At 41.5% G+C, this 15,125-nt stretch overlaps 2 protein-coding genes across 3 annotated transcripts; both read left to right on the forward strand.

The window, feature by feature from the left end:
- Nucleotides 1-341: 341 nt before the first annotated feature.
- On the forward strand, nucleotides 342-3,328 carry LOC134320199 (alpha-1-antitrypsin homolog). Its single transcript, XM_063001526.1, has 5 exons — nucleotides 342-393; nucleotides 1,649-2,326; nucleotides 2,411-2,681; nucleotides 2,767-2,914; nucleotides 2,999-3,328. Exons 2-5 carry the CDS (start codon nucleotides 1,657-1,659, stop codon nucleotides 3,185-3,187), a joined length of 1,278 nt encoding a protein of 425 aa, XP_062857596.1. The 5' UTR covers nucleotides 342-393; nucleotides 1,649-1,656; the 3' UTR covers nucleotides 3,188-3,328.
- Nucleotides 3,329-5,730: 2,402 nt separating this feature from the next.
- Nucleotides 5,731-9,380, forward strand: LOC134320200 (alpha-1-antitrypsin homolog). 2 transcript variants are annotated; one of them, XM_063001528.1, is made up of 5 exons: nucleotides 5,731-5,828; nucleotides 6,899-7,567; nucleotides 7,640-7,913; nucleotides 8,762-8,909; nucleotides 9,000-9,380. In XM_063001528.1, the coding sequence occupies exons 2-5, from the start codon at nucleotides 6,907-6,909 to the stop codon at nucleotides 9,186-9,188; spliced, it is 1,272 nt and encodes a 423-aa protein (XP_062857598.1). In that variant the 5' UTR covers nucleotides 5,731-5,828; nucleotides 6,899-6,906; the 3' UTR covers nucleotides 9,189-9,380. The 2 variants fall into 2 exon arrangements, with proteins under 2 accessions (XP_062857598.1, XP_062857597.1); XM_063001527.1 differs by lacking the exon at nucleotides 5,731-5,828 and adding an exon at nucleotides 6,006-6,036.
- The last annotated feature ends 5,745 nt before the right edge of the window (nucleotides 9,381-15,125 follow it).

The raw sequence follows: 15,125 nt of genomic DNA on the forward strand, positions 1-15,125 counted from the left end.
TGCTCAGGGGTCCCACAGTGGCAACTAGGCAGAGACGGGGCTTAAACCAGCAACCTTATGAATGCCCGAGGTTAAATGCGACCCCCAGTCTCAGATTTTCTCAGCATTTGACTTCAGTTCGTTTACTTTAACCATGCCGGTGTCGGACAGAGTAAAATAAAATCTGCTGATGTTCAGCGTCGGAATGAAAAGTGCACACATCAGTAATCCTGATTAAACATGTTACATCACCGCGTCAGAGCCGACTGGAGTAGAAAAGTGAAGCTAGCATTGTTTCCGGCTAATGATTAACGCCGTGTGTGTGTGTGTGTGTGTGTGTGTGTGTTTGATAGTGAGGATATAATAAAGGCTGAGATCCGTCCTGAACCGTCTCCTGCCGACAGGACGCCAAAGGTAAGCAGCTTCTGATCTTCTGAATAATATAACAGACATATAATCTTATCCTCTCTAAAGTTCTGTTTTAAGAGCTAATTAATCAACTGGTGACAAGAAAATGAGCAGAAATGTGCAGGAACTTTTATTTATTTTATTCAGAAACGAGCGTAAGAACTGCAGGCTAGTTTGGGTTAATAGTTCTCATCAAAAGCTTCATTTATTACATTTAGTTCTGAATTAAATATGATAAATTAATCACACTTCACTGTTATAAGTGCTCGTTAGACTAGGATGAATATTTTATATAATACAGGATTTTTGTTATTATTATTAAAATGTATATTATTATGTTTATTATTAATATTACATTTATTACCTTTATTATTATTATTATTATTTATTTTTAATATTACATTTATTACCTTTATTATTATTATTATTATTTATTTATTTTTAATATTACATTTATTACCTTTATTATTATTATTATTATTAATTTACATTTATTATTATTTTTAATATTACATTTATTACGTTTATATTATTATTATTATTATTATTATTTATATTCAATATTTGTCACAAACATAATTCATTCAAAATCATTTGTTGTTGTTTTCTTTATATTTCTGGGTCATACATTATTGATTAAGTTGATGTAGAAGGTTCTATAATATTCCTAAATCACTGATGAGGATCAGCTACAGCTATAGATTTCTCAGGCCTGTTTGACTGCCACCATTACAAAGTAGATAAAACAGTGGTCTCCTTACCAACCTGGACAAAAGTGGATGGTCAGCAGAACTAGAAGCGTCTAAATGGTGCGATTGCCGTCGATCTGGAGGATCTTGGCTATGTGATCAGCAACAGTCCAGCTTAAAGGTGCTGATTTCGGAACGGGGGGGTTCCTGTCCTGCTCGGCAGCCTTCGATCTCATGATGGTGTCCCATGATTAGTTTCATCTGTGTTCCAAAAGATCGAAGGTCAAAGCATTTCTGGTGCAAATCTGAAGGACCTTGAAGGACCAATGGATTGGTAAGCATGGGTGACCCACAGGGCTCGGTTCCAGACCAGTTAGGTTACCAGATCCAGGTTTTTGCTAGGCTACTTTAGGACTGGCAGAGTAACTTGATGACTCCAGTAGAGAGGTACCAGCCTTAAGACTTATCGAAAGCCCTCCTGAACCCTGAAGACATCTCAATGTGTTCATGACCTAGTGGAGTCTTGAAGGACATCTGCAGACACTAAACTTTCTTTTTCTCTCCTCGTGCAGCTGATAAGATGTGGGGAAAGATCCAGTTGTTGACCTTCGCCCTCGTGCTCACAGTGGCCTGGGCCGCGCCCCACGATGGCGATCACGGAGAACATTCCGCAGATCACCATCTCCATCTCCACCACGGCAAGGACGAGCAGCACCCCAGCCACGAAGGAGGAGACGACGCTTGTCACAAACTCGCACCCCACAACGCCGACTTCGCCTTCGCCCTGTACAAGAAGCTGATCAGCCAGGCCGACGCCAAGGGCAAGAACATCTTCTTCTCTCCGCTGAGCATCTCCATGGCTCTGTCCATGCTGGCCCTGGGTGCCAAGGGTGAGACCCACTCCCAGATCTTCAGCACTCTGGGCTACGGTTCCCTCACCGATGAGCAGGTCAACGAAGCCTACGAGCACCTCCTGCACATGCTGGGCCACAGTCAGGACGCCATGCTGCTGGAGACAGGAGGAGCCCTGGCTGTCCGAGAGGGATTCAAACCGGTCGAGAAGTTCCTGAAGGACGTCCAGCATTTCTACCACGGAGAGGCCTTCAGCGTAGACTTCTCCAAACCTGAAGTCGCAGTCGAGGAGGTCAACAAGTACATCGCCAAAAAGACCAAAGACATGATCACCGACATGGTCAAGACTCTGGATCAGGACACCGTCATGATGCTCATCAACTACATCTACTTCAGAGGTACGTTGGGTATCTTCTTTCTTCTTTGTAAGTATGTTCCACAGGAAGCATGTTTTGATGTGAGCTTTGATGTGTTCCTCTAAGGAAAGTGGGAGAAACCTTTTGAAGTCGAGCGCACCCTCAAAGCCGACTTCCACGTGGACGAGAACACCAAGGTGACCGTTGACATGATGAAGAGGACCGGACGCTTCGACTTCCACCAGGACCGGGATAACTTCACATCCGTCATCATGGTGCCCTACAAAGGCAACACCTCCATGATGATCGTTCTGCCCGACGAAGGGAAGATGGAAGAGGTGGAGAAACACCTGAGCAAAGAAGACCTCAAGTACTGGCATGACAAACTCTTCAGAAGGTAAAACCATCTCTTCTTTCTTCTCTCGTTCTTCCAAACAGTCTTGATCATCTTTAGTCATTTCTGTTCCTCTGGTGCTCCTCAGCTCTGTAGACCTGTTCATGCCCAAGTTCTCCATCTCTGCATCCTCCTGTCTTGGGGACACCCTGAAGGAGATGGGCATGACCGATGCGTTTGCAGACAGCGCCGACTTCTCCGGGATCAGCGAGGAGACCAAACTGAAGGCTTCCAAGGTACCGTGTGTGACGTTGTGATCCCTGACATGACTGTGTTTAAAGCTTCATCCTACAGTGTGTTTACATGTGGCGTCTCCACAGGTTCTTCACCAGGCGGTCCTCAAGGTCGATGAGAAGGGCACCGAGGCCGCCGGCGTCACCACTATTGAGATCATGCCCATGTCTCTGCCTGACACCATGAACCTCAACAGACCCTTCCTGGTGTTCATCGTGGAGGACAGCACCAAGAGCATCCTCTTCATGGGCAAGATCACCAACCCTACTGTGTAACTGGAGCCGCCTGTGGTCTCGCCCAGCAAGCGTCCATTAATATATGAAAACATCCATAAGTGACGTTTTTTTAATTGTTAAATGTTTTGGATTGACTTTGATTGACCAGAACATGAATAAACATTTACTAATGAAACCAAACGCGTCGTCTTTTCTTTATGTGAATTAAACACGGGTCACACACTATACAGCCAAAAGTATCTGGACACCTGATGATGAGCTTATCTGAAATAAACAAACACTATTAAAACAAAGAAACGTGATCCTCTCACCTAGAACACCAGCCGCTCCTCTGAGAAGCGTTTTATAAGACTCTGAGGTTGGTCCGTGTATGGGAATTTGTGCCCGTTCACTCACAAATGGGCGCTGACGTTGGAGCTTCCAGAGTGGCATCTATCCACCGTGACACAAAGTTCTGGAACGCTCTCCACAAGGAGCCGAGAGGTCCCCCCATCCCCTACCCCCACCCCGACACGGATCCAGAACCTTATCCAGATTATGGGTGGGTGGGAGTACAGGGTGTCACCGAGGGTATTTGTGTGTGTGTATATAAAGTTTAAATCCCCTATAATAACACACATAACAGGATTTAGATCAGGGTCCAGAACTGATGAAAGTCCAGGTCCTGAATCTGGTGGCTCAGTGTTCCACCCCGAGGAGAACAGACTTTTTTACCCAAAACAGCACAATTAAAATCCTGGAGCGTCACAGCGTCATTTATTCATTAATTCTTTAATCAAGCATTTCTTTTTATTTCATTCTATTTATTATTTTATTAGAATTGTTGTACAGTATTTGTGCTTTTTTGTGTCCTGTAAAGCACTTGGAACCTCTGTTGTATAAAAGGTGCTTTATTAATAAAGATGATTATTTTATTATTATTATCTTCATTATTATTATTTTTGATTACCATTACTTTTATTATTATTATTATTATTATTATTATTATTATTATTATTTTACTATTATTACTTTTATTACTATTATTACTTTTACTTTTATTGTTATTATATATTTTTAATTACAATTATTTTTATTATTATTATTACTTTTACTTTAATTATAACTTTTATCATTACTTTTATTTGTTATCAATACTTTTATTATTATTATGATTAATTTTATTATTTTGTAAAACTATTACTTATTATTACTTTTATTATTGTAATACTTTTATTATTATATTTTTAATACCATTACTTTTATTTTTATTTATTTATTATTATTATTATTATTATTATTATTATTATTATTATTATTAATAAGTGTTGAAGGGTTTTTTTCTATTAAATAAATTTGCATTGTTAAACCTTATTTCTTCTTTATATCTTATTTATTTGCTTTTTATTTCTCCTTTTATCTCATTTATTTATTTTTCCTTTATATATAAAAACATTTCCTATTTTTTTCATGTATTTCTGTTTTATTTCTACCATGTTTTTTATTTTTCCTTTATTATTCCCTATTTTCTCATTTGTTTCTCTTTTATTTCTCCATCATTTCTTTTGTAGTTTCCCAATTTTTATTTTAAATTTTCTAATTTTTCCTTTTTTTCTATTTTCATTTCTTAATTTCTGGTTTATTGGGTTTTTTTTTTAAAGTTTTTCATTTTTTTTTTTTATTCTCCTTTATTCTTCCCTATTTTCTCATTTGTTTGTCTTTTTTTCTTATTTATTTTCTTATTTATTTTTCCATCATTTTTATTTCTCTTTTTTTCTACTTTCATTTCTTAATTTTTGGTTTATTTTTTCCTAATGTCTCATGTATTTCTATGTTATCTATTTCTTAGTTTCTCTATCATTTCTCATTTGTTTAGTTTTTTTATTTCACTTATTTCTCTTTTATTTCTCTGTTTTATTCTTTATTTCTCTTTATTTTTCTTTAGTTTTCCCAATTTCTATTTTTTATTTATTTCCCTTTTATTTTCTTTTATTAAGTTTTCTGTCATTTCTCTTAATTTTTTCTTTTTTTTCTTTTATTATTATTATTATTATTATTATTATTATTTAATAAAATCTTTTTCATTAATAAAATTTTGGCTAATTGAGTCACTAAAGTTCCACAAAATTCGCATATAAACAATAAAACCATAAATGGCCAAAAGTTTGTGGACACCTGACCATGAGCTTGTTACAGATCCAATTCCAGAACTATGGCCATTAATACTGAGTCATCTGAAAAGCTTTGTATAAGATTTTGGAGTGTTCCTGTGGGAACCTGTGCCCATTTAATCAAAAGAGTATTAGTGAGGCCTGGCTCACAGTCGGTATTTCGATTCATCCCAGATGTGTTTAGTGGGGTTGAGGTCAGGAACTGGAGTTCCTTTAAACCAGACCAGACCAGGTCTTTATGAACCTGAAGTTCAGGACCTCACGCTGGAAGAGGTAAAAGGTAGATCAGACAGTAGAGATGTGATGGTGGACCCACATTATTTTCTTTTGTATTTCTGTTGATGTTGTATTTGGATTCCATCCTGCCACGTGTCTCTGCCCCCGTCTCACCAAGCTGCTCACTGGCTGACCGTGTTCCTCCACCCACTTTAACCATCCAACCAAACGTACCTGGATCACCCAGAGCCATCGAGTCCCCGTCCACCCTGCTCAAAACACAACGCTGCCTCAAACACCGAACGTCCATAAAGGTAGGAGAGAGTTCTGATCATTTCCTCTCGTTCTGATCCACTGCTGTGTTCTGTTACTCCATCAGAAGCGTTTGATGATGAATGATAATGATTTTATTTGATTAGATCTGCTTTTAATGATTCTTTGATCTCATATAATCCTAAAACCTTCCCTGAGGGGTGGAGTGAGGTTGTGAGGATCAGGGTACCAGCATGAGTGAGACTCCAGGTACAGGAGCAAACGCTTCAAAACCCTTTAATCAATCTGAGAAGATCTACAGGATATATAACGGTCATCTGTGGTCGTTTCTAATATAAGTCGGGACTGTCTAATGCCAGATCTTATTATATACACTATATAGGACCAAATGTATTGGGACGCCTGACTGCGAGCTTGTCGGACGTCCAGTTTCAAAAACAAACCTCTGTGTGATGTTTACGTCTAGAACAACAGCTGCTCTTCTGAGAAGCTTCTTACAAGACTGTAGTATTGAAGTGAGTCTGTGTGTGGGGATTTGTGCCTGTTTGTACAGCTGGGAGCTGATCGATCAGTCGGTGTTCCGGTTCATCTCAGAGCTGTTGAATGGGGCTGAGGCCAGGGCTATAAAGAAACAGGACAGGGCCTTCCCTAAGCTGTTGCTGCAAAGTCTGAAGCAGATAATTTCCTTCATATGGCTGATTTACATTTGCAGCATTTAGCAGAAGCTTCATCCAATTTGAAGCAGTTGAGACTTAAGGTCCTTGCTCTGGGTCTTAACAGGGGTGGGGCTTGAACCAGCAACCTTCTGATTACTATTCCAGTACCCCACTACACTTCCTAGCTACCACGTCAACTACAGATTGAACTCAGTAAATAGAAGCCGTGTCCAAATGCAAACGTCTGCTGTCTAGTCGAGGTGCCAGCACAAGTGGTGGAGGAACATGTAGAGCATAGCGTGACCCCAAGACAAGTGCTAGTCTGTTGCCCATAACTGGCCAGTGTGGGGGTGGTGCAAGCGGTAGAGGAACTGTAACAGGGAATTGAGAGTCCAGGTCCAAATCTAGTAGGTGACTTGGCACTTTGATAAAGTCTGGATGGTCCTTCTGTGCAGGTGGTATCATGTGGGAACGGATCCTCTGTTGTTTGGCCTTCGCCTTCCTCTTGGTGGCTTCCTCTGCGGCCTCGACGGAGGACCACGGTGGTGAGCATCATTCAGCCGATCATCATCTACACCCCGCTCTGAACGAGTCCCATGACGTGGCGAACAGGTCCTACCAGAGACTAGCGAGAATCAACGCCGACTTCGCCTTCGCCCTGTACAAGAAGCTGATCAGCCAGGCCGACGCCAAGGGCAAGAACATCTTCTTCTCTCCGCTGAGCATCTCCATGGCACTGTCCATGCTGGCCCAGGGCGCCAAGGATGAGACCCAATCAGAGATCTTCAGCACTCTGGGTTACGGTTCCCTCACCGTCGATCAAGTCAACGAAGCCTACGAGCAATTACTAGACGTCCTGGGTCACAGTCAGGACGCCATGCTGCTGGAGACGGGAGGAGCTCTGGCTGTCCGAGAGGGATTCAAAGTGGTCGAGAAGTTTCTGAAGGACGTACAGCATTTCTACCACGGAGAGGCCTTCAGCGTGGACTTCTCCAAACCTGAAGTGGCTGCGCAGGAGGTCAACAAGTACATCGCCAAAAAGACCAACGACGTGATCACCGACATGGTCAAGAGTCTGGATCCGGACACCGTCATGGTGCTCATCAACTACATCTACTTCAGAGGTAGATCTTCCAGAGTGTTCTTTAGAGTGTTCTTTAAGTAATTCTCTGAAATTTTTAATTTAATCTTCTAAGGTAAGTGGCGCAAGCCGTTCGATGTCAAGCACACCCGCAAAGCTAGCTTCTACGTAGATGCTAAAACCAAGGTGACCGTAGACATGATGACAAAGACCAGCAGATACGAGTTCTACCAGGACCAGAACAACTTCACATCCGTCATCATGGTGCCCTACAAAGGAAACATGTCCATGATGATCGTCCTGCCTGACGCAGGAAAAATGGACGAGGTGGAGAAGAACATCGACATGGAGAGTCTCATGTACTGGTACAAGAAGCTCTCCAAAAAACGGTAAGACCTGTATGCACTGTATGACCAAAAGTTTGTGGACACTTGCATTCATTTGGAGGTGGCCCATCTTTGAGGCGATACCAGTCTTATGGAAAGGTGTTCCAGAACATTTAGTCCGTGGGTGGTCGTGCTGGTTCAGTTGGCAGCCTTTGGAAGGTCAGGCACATCACTGAGGTTCCTTCACACCAGACTTGTTGAATCAGCTCCTTTAATCAGTGCTTAGGAGAAGAACCACATATTTTGGCCACACTACGTGACCTCATCAAGATCTACACTTGAGTTCAGGTGGTGATGAGAGTCTGCCAAAGTACTGTAGGTACCAACACATACATCTAGAGATGGTTCAGAGAAAAAAAACAGGTAGCGGAGTTGACGTAGAGTTTCAGGAATCCAGGGTATCATCTGTGAGGAGGTTCTGATGCCCTGTATGAACCTTGAGTTGAAAGTAGTTATTGAGATCTCTATGGTTCTCCTCTGGAAGAGAGTGGGTCCCACCCATCAAACACAGGGGTAGAGGCTCCATTGTGTGGTAAAGTAGATGCTTAGTTTGTGGGCAAAGGATTCTGGGTACTGCTCTAACCCCTACCTGTGGTCATAAGATGTAGATAGAGACCAGAAGATTAAGGGTACAGGTATAAGTAAAGCACAAGAAGCATGGTACTTTGGAGAGCTTTGAGGTAGAGCCACTGTTCCCTGAAATTAGGAGGAGCCCCTTTGTTGGCTCTGGTTTGGGCTGTTCTACTAGAGAGATGATGTTTACAGATGTTTGGGAGCCCCTAGGATGAGCTGGAATCCTTGGCCAAGGTCATGGAGATCTGGAGTGACCCGTCCACCTGTGTTTCCTGCAGATCGGTGAAAATTTCAATGCCCAAGTTCTCCATCTCAGCCTCGTCGTCTCTTAAGAAGATCCTCACGGAAATGGGCATCAACGGTGCCTTTTCAGACGGCGCTGACTTCTCCGGGATCAGTGAGGAGATCAAACTGAAGGCCTCCAAGGTATGGACAGAGTGGTAACTCTGGACATTCTTTTACTCCATATACTGTTTACTCAAGACTAGATGAAGATGCAACATGTGTTCTCCACAGGTCCTTCACCAGGCGGTCCTCAAAGTGGACGAGAAGGGCACGGAAGCAGCCGGTACGACCACTTTAGAGATGATACCCATGTCTCTTCCGCACACAATGAACCTCAACAGGCCATTTCTGGTCTTCATCGTGGAGGAGACCAACCCCATCGTCCTCTTCATGGGGAAGATAACCGATCCCACAGCATAGGGGCAAGAAGGTCGTGTGCAGACTTCTGAGGAATTGCTAAGGGGCAGGTCAGCCAACAAACATCTCAAGTAGGAGTTACATAGTTTTGAGGTATCTGGAGGATCTGCTGTGGCTTCCAGAGAGCTGCAGGTCATCTAAGTGTTGTAGACACATAAATTGTATCTAGAAATAAAAAAAGCTTTTTTTCAAGAACTTGTTTGTTTTCTTGTTCTTCAGACAATCCAACCAGGTTGGTGGCATCACTGAGTCGTCAATCTTGGGTTCAAGGTTTGGTGGTGCGACCAGCCTGGCTGGGTATTGAACAGACGCAGAAGTGTACTGGACCTTCTAAATGTCCAGGAATCTAGGCTTTATTCAAACCACAGCACCGGTTCTTCTCATGTAGTGCTTAATGAGACTGGAGAACCCAGAATCCTCCTGCCTCCTAGATCATCCTCTTGAACTTTCATCTCTAGCTCACCCCACAAGCTAGTTGCTCTTCTGGAAGATCCATCAACTCGCACTTGGTTTTAACTGAGTCTATAATGCCATGGACCTCCAACAAGGTTCCTAGGGCCAAAACAAGTCCTCCAAAAGTCACAGATCCACCTCAGCACGTAACTTAGTTTTCCACCAAACCCACCTGAGTGCTGTAAGCTCAATCAGGTGGCCGAGAGAGGAAACCAGCTTAGGAGAAACCAGTAGCTCAATCATCTGCGCCTCCGTGCCCCCTCAGTGGGAGCTTCTTGTGTGACCGTGAGGTTTTAACTGGAATTCTCCAGCCACAGTGGTTCACTTCAGGTGTTTAATCTAGTCAGCACTTGTGTGTCCAATCAATACTCGTCCTCTCCAAACACTGCTGCTCAGTCCGGGGTTTGAACCCGAGTTTGTGAGTGCAAAGATTACATCTCACTCCCAGAATGCTCGAATCGTTCTATTAAATAAAAGTAGAAAGAAGAGATTTAGAAACAGGTTTAGAATTTGATGCTGTAACAGACTCCAAAAAAGTTGGGACGGAGCCGGAATAAGAGTGAGATGTTGATGGAATGTTAAAGCTCCAGTGTTTTAGGTTCCACAGTGAGCAGGTGAGTTGGTACCAGTTGAGGGAACCATGATCGACCACCAAAGAATCAGTCTCTACAAGCAATGACGGGGCGTGGCTCACCACTGTGTTTCACCATCTACTATACAGAGACACTGCAGGGTTTTCCGGGCCTTAGATCATCTCAGATGGACCGAGAGACAGTGGACACGTGTGCTGTGGTCAGATGGGTCCATTGTTCAGCTCATGTTCTGGAAAAACATGTTGTTTTGGGACACCACGTCTAAACAATTGCTAACAGGTGTAATACATGAATTATATACTATACTTTCAACTTTGCGGCAACGGTTTAGGGAAGGTCCTTTCCTGTTCCAGCATGAGTGAGCTCTATAAAGACGTGAAGAAAAGCTCCAGCGTTCTGCACAGAGCCCTGAGCTCAGCCCCACTCAACAGCTCTGGGATGAACCGGAACACAGACTGATCGATCAGCACCCAGGCATACTGAATGGGCTGAAATCCCCACAGACATACTACAAAGCTTTGTGAGAAGCTTCTCAGAAGAGCAGATGTTGTTCTAGCTGAAAGTATCACACAGACGTCACTCTGATTTAATAGTTTGATTTTGAAACAAGATGCCCGACAAGCTCTCGATCAGGCGTCCAAATAGTTCTGCAGGTAGTCGGTACAGTCTGTGTTTACTCTGGGATAAGAGAATACTTGACCCCGCCGGACTCTGAACATTGATTTATTTCATCACGTACGTCCAGACGCCCACACACTGCTGACCAAACACACACGGCAAACACGTCCACGCTCCAGACTCGGCTGTGTGCTAAAGTTTGTGCACCCCTGGTGGAATTATAGGTAGATTTTTACAGTAGGCGGAGCCGCGTAACGACCAGGACCATGTATCTGTGGAGAGTATAAAGTATTCGGACACCCGTTTAAATGTAGAATCTCAGAACTAAAGGGAGTGATTTTTAACCTCTGCACAGCTTGTACTAACACTGAGTAACCACGGGCGCCTCTATACAGCCGACTGAAAATCTAAACCCAGACTAGAACATCACCAGTGAGATCTGGGTTCGAATCTCAGCAGGTACTCTGGATTGGTTCCTGCCCTGCGCCCAATGTTAATAATTTAACACTGGACTGTATCACAAACATGAAAGAATTATTTAAAATTCAATAAAATTAATCTGACGGTTTGAAAAACATAAATTAAATAAATTAAATGTTTCTAAATCATTAATAAATAAATAATTATTAAATAATTCTCTTATTTGTGCACATTAGAGAGTAGACGCAGTGAGCAGAATGTTTTATAATCGTTATATTAATGTTCGGTTGATGTTGTTGGTGTATTTCTGTATTACTGCTCCTGATCAGCAGAGGGCGCTACAGTCATCTAATAGAACTCAGAGTTAAACTCTCCGTGGTTCCGCTGCAGGGGGTCCGAGTGTTTTTATTTAAATATTGACATGTTCTCCTTTTATGGGTCTGATGTCTGATGGGTCTGATGTTCTCTTTTTTGGGGTCTGATGTTCTCCTTTTTGGGGTCTGATGTTCCTTATTTTTGGGGTCTGATGTTCCTCCATTTTAAGGTCTGATGTTCCTCCTTTTAGGGTCTGATGTCTGATGGGTCTGATGTTCCTCCTCTTTGGGGTCTGATGTTCTCCTTTTTGGGGTCTGATGTTCCTCCTCTTTGGGGTCTAATGTTCCTTATTTTTGGGGTCTGATGTTCCTCCTCTTTGGGGTCTGATGTTCTCCTCTTTGGGGTCTGATGTTCTCCTTTTTGGGGTCTGATGTTCCTCCTCTTTGGGGTCTGATGTTCCTCCTCTTTGGGGTCTGATGTTCCACCTCTTTGGGGTCTGATGTTCCTCCTTTTTGGGGTCTGATGTTCCTCCTCTTTGGGGTCTGATGTTCCACCTCTTTGGGGTCTGATGTTCCTCCTTTTTGGGGTCTGATGTTCCTCCTTCCTTGCTTGCAGTAATTTTTTGGATGAGACTCTCTCGCTGTTTCTGTATCAGTCTGGAGGTGTGAAATAGTTTAGGGATTAATTTGCGGCTCTAATCGAGGGGATTAGTTTCACACAGTGAATGTAAATCGTTTGAGGGTTATAATAATTTATTTTTATTTTTGGCTGAGCGGAGAGAGTGCTCTCTCTCTCTCTCATTATTTGTTCGTATTTTCAGGATCAGATCGATGCGGCGGCCGCTGGATTAGCCGCGGTGTGAAACCCCGGGACCGGCGGGATGAATTGTAATTGGTCCTGATGAACGTTAGCGTTAGAGGGTTTGTTCTGCTCGGCGGGGTTTTGTTGACGGTGCAGGATGGGTTCCAGTCCCGCTGAAGGTTTCTCTCTGCTCAGCTCCTCAGAAGTCTGGATCCATTTTCTGCTTCACTGAACCGACGGCCTGAAATAATCCAAACAGCATCGGTCCGTTCTCCAGCGGCCGCACATGGTTTATTTTATTCTCTCCTCTCCGGCCCCGCCCGGGATGGGGGGGGGGGGGGGGGGGATGGGGGGGGGGGGTGAGAGGGGGTGTTGGAGGGTGGATTTACACTCCAACACTTCTACAAGTTCATTATCTGTTTGTTTATAGATACAGTGATGTTCCATCAGTCCATCATTCTCTTAGATTTCTTTCTTTCACATGGATATGCAGTTCTTGATTTGGAACACAGCCAGACGAATATACAGGACTTTGGTTTATTTATTTTGAACACAGCCGGACACACATGCAGAACTCGGTCCGATTCATTTGGAACACAGCCAGACAGCGACAGACCTAAACACATGTACGTTAGGATGTGTGTAATGTAGCTTAGCGCAGTGCTGTTAGCTGTATGAAATATGCAGAACTGAATCAAACATTAAGCCTATTCCTAATAGTTGAGTTGAGTTGTTTACTGAAGTGTCGGACTTGTTATGGATCCAAAACCTCCCAAAACGACGCTTTACGCTGCAGATTTAATTTGTTCCGATGGCGAAGCGCTGCCGATCGACCCGCCGCCGCTACACCGCATCATCACGCCGGCGTCTGATCACACGCTCGGATTATTACAGAAAACGTCGTTCAGAGCAAAACAATCACAGAAGCAGCTACAGAGCATCAACGTCACGCCGGAGAAACTGCTCATGAATAAAAGATTTCATTAACATGTTCATCTTTCATCTTCGTCATGGAAAAGGAGATCAGAGAGATCAAAGAGACGAGCGATACAATCAACAAAAGAGATTTAATTATCCTCGTCCTGCTCAAAACACTCTCATCTCATCGTCTACTACAGGAACACGTTTATTATTCTATATTATTACTCACCGCGCTGGTGTTTTTATAAAGGTCCGAAATTTACATCCACTCCAAACTCAACTGCATAAACACCGAGATTCTCATTAACATGCTAATAAAATAATAACATTTAATTCCTAATAAACTATAAGGACACAGAGCATGAGCTTTTAGGACTTCCTTTTTCACAAACAAATACTTGACATGATCAGGCGTCCACAATGTTCAGAAGTTCAGAAGTTTGGAGTCACGTGGTTGATAGACGAGATTCAGGGTTCAGGAGTGTGTGAGTATAAAACGTAATACAGCGTACGTGAAGCTCTGCACGCGGTCCGAGCGCTTAAACCGGCGTGAGATTTAATAATTAAAGCTTTATAATAAATAGAGCAGTAATTAAAAAGTCAGAGCGGTGCTTCACCACGGAGAATCAGAACTAATGCGGCTTTAATTCAGTCCTGACTCTCGTTACCCCCGATTTCCCACCGCAATTATTCATCTCACCGTTAAATCCACGACGGCTCGGGTTAGAGGAGCTGCACGGCGTACGGAGACGCTCGGAGATCAGAGAGATCCAACACTAGAGTTTAAATGTGTTATTGTAAAGCTGGGACAGTAGGTACAGTGATGTGGGGCCTCCCATCCAAAAGACGTCCCATTTTAGCATGCTAGCATGAATCAACCTTGGTATGGAGACCACTCTTCCAGGTACCAGATGATCCTGAAGTCGAACTTGAAGTCGCTTGAGACTCGTTCAGGCTTTTGAGAACAAGATAATCAGAAAACTGCACGAGGAAGATGATCACCACTGAGCGAGTGTACGAGACAGAACAGAAACGAGCTTCTGAACACATCAAGTGTTTTTTGCATATGTGAATCTCCTCAGTCTTTCAATAATATTATGCACGGATGATGGAGAAGCATCCAGAATCCTTGCTCATGGAGGAACAGAAGCTCTGAGATGAAGACAGACATTTAATACCCCCCCAACATCCCGCCCCTCAACCAATTAGGCACAGAAATGCATATATTATTATTATACTATATTTTATAATATAATAATAATAATTATTATTATTATTATTATATTTGTTATTATTATTATATTTGTTATTATATTTATTATTATTATTATATTTGTTTCTATATTTATTATTATTATTATATTTGTTTCTATATTTATTATTATTATTATTATATTTGTTACTATATTATTATTATTATTATATTTATTATATTATTATATTTATTATTATTATTATATTTATTATTATTATTATTATATTTATTATTATTATTATATTTATTAATTTTATTATTATGTTTGTTATTATTATTATATTTGTTATTATATTTATTATTATTATTATATTTGTTTCTATATTTATTATTATTATTATTATATTTGTTTCTATGTTTATTATTATTATATTTGTTACTATATTATTATTATTATTATTATATTTATTATATTATTATATTTATTATTATTATTATATTTATTATTATTATATTTATTATTATTATTATTATATTTGTTTCTATATTTATTATTATTATTATTATATTTGTTTCTATATTTATTATTATTATATTTGTTACTATATTATTATTATTATTATA

This window comes from Trichomycterus rosablanca, chromosome 9 (genome assembly GCF_030014385.1).
Source record: "Trichomycterus rosablanca isolate fTriRos1 chromosome 9, fTriRos1.hap1, whole genome shotgun sequence".
NCBI classification, from domain to species: domain Eukaryota; kingdom Metazoa; phylum Chordata; class Actinopteri; order Siluriformes; family Trichomycteridae; genus Trichomycterus; species Trichomycterus rosablanca.